Source organism: Orycteropus afer, unplaced genomic scaffold (genome assembly GCF_000298275.1).
Source record: "Orycteropus afer afer isolate SDZICR_OR568_19922 unplaced genomic scaffold, OryAfe1.0 scaffold00015, whole genome shotgun sequence".
In the NCBI taxonomy this organism is placed as follows: domain Eukaryota; kingdom Metazoa; phylum Chordata; class Mammalia; order Tubulidentata; family Orycteropodidae; genus Orycteropus; species Orycteropus afer.
Window position 1 is genome coordinate 14,135,643 of NW_006921602.1, and position 12,063 is coordinate 14,147,705.

At 42.0% G+C, this 12,063-nt stretch overlaps 1 protein-coding gene across 1 annotated transcript in view; it reads right to left on the reverse strand.

Moving 5' to 3' along the window:
- Window positions 1-12,063, reverse strand: part of TLN2 (talin 2) — a 278,945-nt gene that overhangs the window by 163,701 nt on the left and 103,181 nt on the right. The window contains exons 26-29 of the mRNA XM_007958215.2: window positions 11,086-11,294; window positions 9,555-9,674; window positions 8,850-9,047; window positions 7,639-7,778 (exon numbers count right to left, since the gene is read on the reverse strand). Of these exons, the coding sequence (XP_007956406.1) occupies window positions 7,639-7,778; window positions 8,850-9,047; window positions 9,555-9,674; window positions 11,086-11,294 (667 nt within the window). The remainder of the gene's footprint in view (window positions 1-7,638; window positions 7,779-8,849; window positions 9,048-9,554; window positions 9,675-11,085; window positions 11,295-12,063) is intronic.

Below are 12,063 nucleotides of genomic sequence, written 5' to 3' on the forward strand. Positions count from 1 at the left end.
AAAAAAAAAAAAAAAACTGCCCTAAAACATAAAAGTCTATTAAATAAACAAAACAACCAGCTACGGGTTTGTAGTTGTATGATCCATAAAGTGCCAGTTCAATCCTGTATGTCTGAATGAGTCACTTGGTTAATATTGATCCAAGACTAACCAGCATTATTCAGGTATCATTCATCCCTGTAACTCATTTTTGAGTGTGGGTTACATAGCTAAGCAATAAACTAAGTGGCTAAGAGGCAAATGGTTATGTAGATTTGACAAAGAAAAATATTATTTTTATGTTTCAAACTATAGCAGTTGCTTATAAAAGCAATGAATAGGAGGTGAGTCAAATAATCAACAATAAAAGATGGGTTAAAAAAAAAAGTAGAGCCCACAAGAGAATTCTGGGGTCCATTTAAACTCATAGTGTATAGCATATTAATAATATCATGGAAGAATATTCATGATAAACTATTAAGTGAAATAAAAACTACAATAGTATATATAGTATGAGCCCACAACTGTAAAAATAAGGTGTGCCTAACCCAGGCCATGTTATTTTTAATCACCTCATACGCATATAGGAGCTCTGGTAGCTTAGTGCCTAAGGCACTTGACTGCTAACCAGAAGGCTGGTGGTTCAAATCTACCAGCCACTCCTCGGAAGGAAGATGGGGCAATCTACTCCTGTAGTGATACTGCCTCGGAAACCCAAGGAGGGGTTACTATGAGTTGGTCCGACTGGACGGCACATAACAACAACAACATATGCATATGAAAGCTGGACAATGAATAAGAAAGAGGAAGAAGAACTGATGGGTTCGGATTGAAGTGTTGGTGAAGAATACTGAGAAGGCTATGAACTGCCAGAAGAATGAACAAATAGATCCTGGATGAAGTGCAGCTGGAATGCTCGTCAGAAGTGAGAATGGCCAGATTTCACCTCACCTACTTGGTCATGTGGTCAGAAGGGACCAGTCCCTGGAGAAGGAAATCATGCTCAGTAGAGCACAGAGTCAGAGAAAAAGGAAAACTTTCAACAAGATGGACTGACACAGTGGCTGGAACAATGAGCTCAAGCATAGCAAGGATTGAGGAAGGTGCAGGACTGGCCAGTGTTTCGTTTTGTGTACATAAGGTCATTATGAGTTGCAGCCACCTAACAAAAACAACTGTAAAAATAAGTATATCTACATAGAAACATGACAGAACAACATACATCAAAATATTAAAACTCACTGATATCAAATCAATGCTGACTCACAGTGACCCTACAGTCAGAGTAGAACTGCCCCATAGGGGTTCCAAGGCTGTACATCTTTACCGAAAGCAGATACCTCATCTTTCTTCCACACAGCGGTAGATGAGTGAACCACTGACTTCTTGGTTAGCAGCCAAGTGCTTTAAAGAGTGTTTTTTTAACAACTTATTTTTAAGAAAAAATTTCAATAAACCTACTAAAAATATGAATAAACCAAGTTATAGTATCATTAAAAAAAAAAAAAAAAAGCCTGAAATTGGCAGGGTCCTCCCTCTGTTCTATGTAAATCTAAGTAAGCCTCAACTGTAGTTATATTTTTATTTTATTTTTTCCACCTTTTAATGGTAAAATCTGTATGTTTATTTAAAAAATACAAAAAGGTTAACTAATCAGAAGCCTACCATCCAGAGATGATGTTTTTGTATTCACCCTTTATCTCAACATGTCTAGCCACTCTCACTGTTTTAACAAGTGGAATCTATAATCTCAAAGTACTTTGTAACCTAAAACCTGTTTAGTGTTCAGACACACTGAATCGATTCAACTCGAGTTTGAGAGCTCTGGATGGAAATCTTAAAGATTTGGAATTGGAGTGGGACTAGGGGTGGAAGATAATCAACCAATTTGTGCTTTTTGATTACCTGTTAAGCATCAATCACGTGATAAGTAGTTTGGAGGAGAAAGCAGTCTAAGATATTTCCCTTCCCCAAGGGAGAAGGCACTGAGTAAGGGAAGAAACAGCAAAGCACAATCCACCCACAAGTATTCCCTGGTTGATTCCTACTCATCGTGACCCTATAGGACACAGTAGAAGTGCTCCACAGGGTTTCCAAGGCTGTAACCTTTACAGAAGCAGACTGCTACATCTTTCTCTCACGGAGTGGCCGGTGGGTTCAAATCACCAACTTTTTGGTTAGCAGCTGAGCACTTAACCACTGCGTCACTAGGTTCCCTTTGCTGTGCACAAGCCATTGAGATTAGAAATAATACAGTTTAACTATGTAAATGGTATCAAATTGGCAACAGCAACTTGAAAGGTCAGTCATCTTAAGGAGCAGTGAGTTTATATTAATGGGGGAGGAATAATTTGGGAAAGGAAGGTGAGAGTAATCAATAACTTGAAGAACGTAATCAATGTCACTGAATTTTACATGTAGAAATTGTTGAACTGGTGTATGTTTTGCTGTGCATATTTTCAACAACAATAAAAAATAACATTATTGTGGAAATCTTTCTTGGACAGCAAGGACTTGTAATCTAGTTAGAGAGGCAAGACTGTGAAAAGACAAGACAAAGAAGGTGAGTGAAAGAAGGCAATGATAGAGGCATGACTCCAGACAGGACATGATGGATTGCTGACCAAGAGCCAGATAAGTAAAGGGGAATTGCAGGAAGCATGGAAGAAAATTAAAACTTCGGCAGCGTAGCATGGACTATACACAGACATGGACTGAAGCAATCGAAAAAGTCGGGCCTGAGTGAGATCCTAATTAGGATAAAGGGGAGAGAATATTCTGGATGAGATCAACAGGGAGAACAAAGGCCCTCATTTACATTTTTCTATTTTATACAGTAGAGGTGCTCTCCTTTATAGTGTTTGCTGTACCATCCTTTTTCACAGTCTCTGGAGACAGGAGAAGAGCCCTGATGGCACCGTGGTTAAATGACCTGTTGTTAACCAGAAGGTCAGAGGTTCAAACCTACCAGCCACTCCATGGGAGAATGATGTGGCAGTCTGCTTCTGTAAAGATTTATAGCCTTGGAAACTCTATGGGACCATTCTACTCTGTCCTCCAGGGTTGTTATGAGTTGGAATTGAATCGATGGCAGTGGGTGGGTTGGTAGAGACAGTAGGAAGCCTGCCCAGCAGACATCAAAGCAAAGGGCATCTAAGGCGGTAGAAACCACCTGTAAATTTCTAGGGGAGGCCTGGTGATCTGCTTCCAAAAATCAGCCAGTGAAAACTCTATGAATCACAACAGTCTGATCTGCAACTGATCATGGGCATGGACAAGACTAGGTACCATTTTATTCACTCTGTGTGGGTTTCATAACTCGACAGCAGCTGCTAACAGCAGCAACAACAACCCTCAGAGGACTGGAAAGCAGCTGGAGAGCTAGGGTCTGGGATGGGCTGGATGCTGGTAGCTATGGGGTGACACCTTTTCAGACTCTGAGCCTTTCGGGCTAGTGAGACTGGGATGTGAGCAGTGACCTTTATGGAAGGAGCTCAGAGATAGGACATATCTACTTCTTTTTGCAACTGCAACTGTCTTTCCTAGTCCATGGCTAAAATAAGAAAGCAACAGACCAGCTCCTGGTTAGATAAAGGCTGATGAATGCTTGACAAAGTGTCTTTAGCACCATTTAACTTGTTAGAAAAGAGCCAAAGCCCAAGAGGTTATATAAGAAGGAGCTAGAACACTAAACAGGAAATGACTTCCCCCAAGGCATCAGAAACCCAGGGTCTGGCATCCTCAAATGTATTCTGTTTGAGACAGAATTAAAAGCAAAGGAACAAGACATATTCTGCTTCTTTGGAAACCCTCTCTTCCTAGAGTATGAAGGATCCCAGAGGCCACACAGAACAAGAGATTCAAGTTTGCTGACACATGAGCAGGACAGAGCCGAGCTGTTCCAAGTCTGGTTAATGCAGTGGCATGTCTGGGGCCTTTGAGACAACCATGTGAATGAAAAGCAGGTTATGGCTGTCTCAGAACAGGGAGGACAGTGAGCCTACAGAGGAAGGGCAACAGTGATCAGATCCTTGCTATAAGCCCCAGAAAGAAATGAGGTACCATGCTTTGAGGGCATGTCTCCTGACCCAACTCCACCAGGCCACATCTCTGTAGGCCCAGCAGGACTTGCTGAGCTCATTGTAGGCATGCGATAAATATCTGTATAATTAACAAGCGAAAGAATGAGTTTATGAACAAAAGAATAAACAACCATATGATACAGCAATTCCACACCTAGGTATATACCCAAAGACTTAAAAATGGGGACGCAGATATTTGCACATCAGTGTTCATTGCAGCATCACTCACAATAGCCAAAAGGTGGAAACAACCCAAGTTGTCTGTCAACAGATAAACTAAATGTAGCATTATTCAGCCATAATATACGACAACATGGATGAACCTTGAAAACACTATGCTAAATGAAATAAGTCAGACACAAAGGGTCGCATACTGTATGATCTCACTTATGTGAAACATCTAGAATAGACAAATGGATAGAGACCAAAGTTGATGAGAGGTTACCAGGGACTAAGGAAAGGAAGAATGAATTTTTTTAGGGGGTGATGAAAACATCCTGGAAATAGATTGTGGTGATGGTTGTACAACACTGTAATTAATGTCATTCAATTGTGTAGTTAAAAATGGTTAAAATGGCTAAAATTTTTGTTCTATGTATTTTACCATGATAAAAAAAGAAAACAAAGAATGAATGAAGGAAGCCCAGCTTGGTAGAGATTTACCTGCCTAGAGGAACTTGTCTGGTGTACTTGCCCTGGCTGGAGTTTTGGTGGGAAACCACCCCAGGGAGAAGGAAGCTTCTCAAAATGTGCCAAGTAAGCCAAGAATGTGCCAGCATCTTCTTGCAACAGTTTCATCCTAAGGAAATTATTTTCATGTGATTTTTAAGTGCTTACTTTGCTATAAAACCATCAGGCTGGGAACTCCTTGTCAAATTGCTGAAAGCTAGGACTGAGATGCAGAGTTTTGCTTTTTTTTTTTTTTTAAAAAAAAAAAAAATAGTCTCCAGCTCCTTTCCTACTGTCACCACCAGGGGGCCTTCAGTTATCCACACAGAGTCATGACACCAGCCACATTCCAGTGGGGTCTGTGTTTTCTTCTATAGCTAGCTGGCTTCTACAAGGCCAATTTATACTCTCTCTTTCCTCCAATTTAAGAGAGTGAAAGACACATTCCAAGATAGAAACTGCAATTTTGAAATGATGCAAAAAATTGGAGATAATGAAAAACAGCTGAGTTCAGATACCTGGAAACATCAGTTGCCTTATCCAGAGAGTCTTTGTAAGGGGGAAAAAAAGTGATCAAGACAGGATTTTATATGAGAAACAGCTGCACCACAGAACAGCCATCACTCCTACAAACCCCCCAACTCCCACCCCTTCACCCCATGAAACGAGGGAATACACTAGCTTCAGAAATAATAACAAAACATAAGAGAGAGATATGGAGATGTGTAAAGAGCCCTGATGGCACAGTGGTTAAAGTGGTTGGCTGCTAACCAAGAGGATGGTGGTTCAAATCCACCAGCCACTTCGTGGGAGAAAGATATGACAGTCTGCTTCTGTAAAGATTTACAGCCTTGGAAACCCTATGGGGCAGTTCTATTCTGTCCTACAGGGTTGCTATGAATAGGAATAGACTTGACAGCAATGGGTTTGGTTTTGTTCTTTATAGGAAATGTGAAGATATTTTTTCCAACTCCCTAGTGTCCTTCACCATTGTTTGAAGCTAAAAAATATATCTGAGAACAAAGGAAGGACTCAAAGGTTTTCAAGGGAGCAGCTCTGACACTAACTTTCCTCACGCACACACACAAATATAGTGTGAACTGTTGAGAGCGAAACAAATCTGCTTTGTAAATTTGCACCCTAATCACAATGAAAAATTAACAACAACAAAAATACAAGCCAAGAGACACCTGGAGCCAGGTTTTAACCACTACTACCATAATGTCTTACACATTATGGGGGGGAGGGCTAAGAGAGATTTAAGGATGATCTAGCATATATCCTCATTGTGCTGATGAGAAAGTTCAGAGAGGCTGAATGACCTCGCCAGTGTCACCGAGTTGTTGTTTGCTGTCTTGGACTCAGCCTTCCTCTCATGGCAGCCCCATGAACAATGGAACAAAATGTTGCTTGGTTTTCATTGGCTAATTTCCAGGAGATCACTAGGCCTTTTTTCCTAGTCTGTCTGAGTCTGGAAGTTCCACTGAAACCTGTTCAGCATCACAGCAACAAGAAAGCCTCCACTGACAGACAGGTGATGGCTATGCACGAGCACTGGCCAGGAATCAAATCTGCGTCTCAAGACACACACGGGAAGCAAGAATTCTACCACTGAACCACCACCACCCCCATTACTGAATTAGTAAAGCATTAAAGCTTAGACTGGAATTCAGGTCTCCTGATTTTGGAAACTTTCAGAACAACCATTGAGCTCCCAGAGGGGAACAAAGATACAGGGTAGAGGGGAAGCAAACCATCAAAACTAAGTTAAAAAAGAAAACAAAGCAGAATTGAAGTTATGTTCTTCAAAACTCACTAATTTTCACATCTTGAAAAGGTTTCCAATCACTCTACATACCCTAACAGTCTTGCATTTATTTAACCTCTTGCTGCTGTCAGCTTTCTTATACTCTATACAAAATTGTGCCAAATAATGCTAAGAAAACATGCCTGCACCACTATAGAATCATAAAATACCCCATGGGTTGAGAAAAATGAATGTGGGATTGCTAATATATGATCTTCCTCAGCTGCCCCAGCAATTTCTCCACACATCAGCATTCAATCACTAGTTACTCAACTAAATTGCCACAGTGGCTCTGGAGCAGAAATTGTGGATTATCCATTTCCCTGGGCGGGGGAACAACAAGAAAGAAGGACAGTGACATCATAGAAAACTGAGATTCAGGTTTCAATGCATTTTCCAAAACAATTAAAAAAAAAACCAAAAAAACCCACTTTATTGCAAATGCCACCCCATTCATCTTAAACCGAAGCCCTAGTGCACGGGGTATACTGAACATGTTAAAAAAATGAGTCCAATGAACACTGATGCCAGGCACGTACCAAGCTCTCAGTAAATATCTGTTGAATGACTAGTGGAGCATTATCTTCTTTATACTTTTCAGTATTTTCTGACTTTATTTGCAATAAGCATATATTACTTGTATTATCTTAAAAGATATATAAGTACTTTAAAACATCTTAAGGGTGATGAGTGAACAATATGATGTATATAAATTAATGTCACTGAACTATACATATGAAGAATGTTGAAATGGCAATTGTTCTGTTACACACATATTTACCACAATTTAAAATAACAAAACAACAACAACAAAAAACCTAAGCCATTGTGTTTACAAACCAATGGGGACTTTAAATCTGAGCAAGACCCTACTGAAAAGGCTGTATGAGAAGACATGAGACATTTCTTAGTAGGGAAAGCACATAAAAATGAGCCCATTTTATAAAACACCAGAATCTGTTACTCTCAGTTCCACCTCTGATGACACATGGATAGCACCAATTCTAAGCTCCACAAAAGTTGCATAATGTTAGATGTATCTTTCAGATGGCAAAGATTCTGTTTACCCATACATGGAAGCACATTTTGCCCCACTCTTACCTTGCTGCTGCTGCCAGGAGATTTTTCGCATTGGGGGCGCCTGGATCTACAGAGAGAGACTTGGCAGCTAGTAACAGCTTGCTGGATGCCATAGAGATATTCTTGAGGTTCCCTATCACTTGGATCTGGTCTTCTTTGGTCTGGAAGGTCAAAAGGAGTCAGAGTCATTAGGGACTGCCCGTTTCTCCTACGAGGCATTCAGAGAGCTAAGAGCAACATCCTGAAATGGAAGCCAGTTATCTGCAGAGATCACATTAAGTCCAATTAGTCTGCAGATGCCTAACTCGCTGAGACACCGACTGTGTCTACCTGTCTCCAAACAAATGCCCTGATCAAGATGCATGCAACAGGGGTAGAAATCCATTCCCAAGTGGGTCAGCCAAGAGCTGTGCTTTCACACAAGTAGAGGCATTAAAAGAGCAGAGAGAGAGAGTGTATATGTGTGTGTGTGTGCGCACAAGCACACAGACCAAGCAACAATTCCAGCATCTTGCTTAACAATGCTGGAGTTGTCAAACAGCTTGTACATCTCAGCCTGGCACAAACGGCCGGCACTGTCTCAATATTCAGAGCTCATTACAACCCAGAAGTTCCTGAATCGGGAGGGAACACATTTCTCACCTGGCTTTCCATCTGAGAAACAGCCCTTTGTAGATAATAGAGCAAAAGAGAGTTCACAAGAGCTCAGGCAAAAAAATAAAAATAAAAATAAAAAAACCCAGTTTGGCAAGCTGACACCAAACTACTCATGCTCCCTTGTCTTAAACAAGGGGTTTATCTGTTCATTGAAAGTAGGTAATTTTTAATCATTTAACACTGAATGTTAGACACAGTCCCTTAACTCCACCCACTGACTCCCAAATGCATGATCTTTTACTGTATTACGCCACATTCAAAGAGCTGTCCTAATCTCTGCTAAACATTCTCCTCCTGCCACCCTTCTTCCCAGTAATGTTACTAAAATGATGGACTTTGCTGGAGAACCGTGGCAAAAGTGATCCTTCACCACCAAGATGCACTTCACACACAAGCTGATAACATCTCTGGGCATGCCATTCCTGTGAGGTCATGAGCTTCATGAGCAGCAAAGAGACTGCAGTGAGCCGAGGCCTGCTAACAGGTTCCCTATTCCTATCTGTGCAATCAGCCTCCAAAGTAGACAGTCCATCAGAGCAGAAAGGTCAACTCCACACAGTCACCTCCACACTTACCTGAGCCTGGCCAGCCATCTCAATGCCAGCGTCAAGGAATTCATCAAAATCATCACTGAACTTTCCAGAGGCAGCAGCCAGCTCCCCGCTCTGGCCCCGGGTGGCATGGACCACTTCCCCAGCAGACTGGTTCAGATCAGCTGCTGCCTGGTTCAGTTCACTCTGGGCTTCCTGGAAAGGCTTTGTGCTTGGAGGTAGCTACAGAAACAGAAAGTACACCCCATGAGAAGTTTAACTTTGCCCCAAAGGGAGAAAGGAAGGTACTGAGGAGGGAAGAAAGATTCCCTGGAGATTTAGCTGAGTTATCATGACTAGATGGTTCTGTGTGCTCTGAGCCCATGTTAAGTTTGACAAGGAAAAGGCAAATTGGCAGAATAATAGAATTCCTGGAGGAAAGGTTAGCTCAGAGATCCCACAAAGGGGAGAAGACTGCAAAAACCAAAAAACAAAAGCCAGTTGCTGTTGAGTCCATTCCAACTCATGGCAACCCTGAGTGTGTCAGAGTAGAACTGATCCATAAAGTAATCAGAGTGTATGACCTTTCAGAAGCAGTTCTCCAGGTTTGTCTTCTGAGGTCCTCTTGGTGGGTTTGAACTTTCAGTTAGTAGCCAAGTTCTTAACCATTTGTGCTACCCACAGCGTGCATGACACCTAAAGTGAATATTGTCTCCCAAGTGCCTCTTCCCCAAGCCCAGAACCTCTCACCGAGTCCACAAGCAGCTTCTTGCTGGACTCTCCGATGCTCTTCAAGGCCACATCCACATCTTTCTGCCCAGGGAGGCAATTCACACAGTTATTCAAAGAATGTGAGACAGCTTTGGCCACCTGAAAGCATTGATAGAGAAGCCCCCTAAGAAAGCAGTTCCTTGACTTTCAGTGCATACATTTTTGCATATCTATTGGGAATGAGGGAGCTCTGGTGGCATAGTGCCTAAGGCACTTGACTGCTAAACAGGAGGCTGGCAGTTCAATCCCACCAGCCACTCCTTGGTAGATTGGGCAATCTACTTCCATAGTGATACTGCCTCAGAAACCCAAGGAGGGGTCTCTATGAGTAGGATCTGACTCGAAGGCCATGAGGGTTTTTTTTTTTTTTTTTTAAATTGAGAATGAGGAATGACACTATGCAGAATGGAAACATAATGGAGATTCTGGCCCCACATCCCAGAAGCCTCATTTCTAAAAGGTGTAAGAGATGGAAATTACCCGCCAGCAATTACCTGACATAGTTTATTACATTTAATCATTCAATCACCTTGTCTAGACATCTTGGCTAAGAACAAAACTATGTTCTTTCACTGGGGTTCACATCTTGTTTTAGAAGAAGTCTGACAGTGACACAGCATACTCTGCAGGGTCCCCAAAGCCAGGTGAAGTCATGGCTTTTTGACTCAGACACAGACCTTTCCAAAACTAGGTCAGCTGCTAAAACAACACCTAATTTCAAGAGAAATGGAAACATCTCCCTTCTTAAGAACCCTGCTGAGGTCACTGAAGTAGAAGTAGGTCTTGAGTTTTTGGATTACAGTTAGCTAGCCCTGTGGTTGACTTCTGCTCAGCAATTGTCTGGTATGATCATTTCCAAACTTCACCCTGCCCAGAGTGCTCAGAGCACTTCCCTACCAACTTAGAATTGCCTACGTGCTGCCTTTTAAGGATGCTGAAGTGGTGTCTAGTTTGTATTCTTTGGTATCCTAAGTGAAAGTGTAAGATGTTTGGAGCCAGAGGTGTGTCATTCCCTTTCATCTAAATCATCTCTTTTCCAGCCCCATGTCTAGAATTTTGCCTGGGGAGTGTGTAGCCAACTGGTTTCATTAAGTAGTTGGAGAATCATGTGAAGGGGTCATTGACAGAGTTAAAAACCTGGAAGGGCTGGACACAGTACACCTACCTCACTGCACAAGCTAGGAGGGGGAATGCAGTTAAGCATACACAGGCCCAAAACAAACATACTACATGTGGCTTGTAAACTTCTAATGGCAGACTTTAACAAAGCCTCCCCTCTTCATTTTCTCTGGGGACTGTGAGTTAAGCAGATCTCACCTTAAAGCAGAGGACTATTAAGTGTGACGTTCAAAAGTGAGGATGATGCATGACAGGGTTTGTTAGGGCCTTTGGAAGGTTTGGAAATACTCACTGAGTCAAAGTGTTCATATTTAGGGAAAAAAGTGCACCCAAGACAGCCTACCAATATGCTAACATTAACGAGGATCACAATTCCCAGGCTAGGCCTCACCTGAGCTAGCCTCTGCTGACTCTCGGCATCTCCAGGTGCAATCAGGGCCTGTTTGGCTTCTTGAATGAGCATGGCTGAGCCCTCCATCACATCTCGAGCCGAATCTAACATGGCGTGTGTGGCAGCAGGGTCACTGGTAGATGCAGCCACTCCACGGGCAGCTTGGGCCAGTATTTTCAGAGCTTGGGCTGTCTCTCTAGCAGCCACTCCTGAGAACAAAAGCACATCAGACTTTCTATTTGATTCCATGTAAAAGTCACACTTTTATTTGGGAGGAACTCTCCAGACCTAGGCTCCCTTGAAAGGAGAAAATCTTATGATAGTACATGGCCATAGTGGGCTCCAAATTAATTTTTATAAAATTTGAGTTACTATGTTTCTCAGAGGAGCTCTGGTAGCATAGTGCCTAAGGCACTTGACTGTTAACCAGAAGAGTGGTGGTTCAAACCCACCAGCCACTCTCAGAAGGAAGGTTGGGCAATCTACTTCTGTAGTAATACCGCCTTGGAAACCCAAGGAGGGGTCCCTATGAGTCGGGGCCGACTCGACAGCACACAACAACAACAACAACAACATGTTTCTCAAAGTAGTCCATATGACTGGTCTTTGCCCAGAAGAGATGTTGAAAATAATCTCAATGCTCAAAACAATTTCTTTCTGGCTCACCTCGCTTCCTCCGCCTTACATGTTTATAGAGCTAAAACATCAAGTACAAATATACAGGTAAATATAGGTTTGTGGGAGGTTATTTAAATTCACTTTTCTTTCCCAATTGCTTTTTTTTGGGCACAGCTTACATACACTAAAATTAAATATATAAGTGAAGCTCAGTTACTACTGGACATATGTATACATCCACAGAACTACCACGTAGCTAGAGATACAGAACATTTCCATCACCTTGTGCCCTTCTCCACACAGAACGGCACATCAGAAGTTATCCCTATTCCAATATCTATTACCTTAAGATTACCTTTA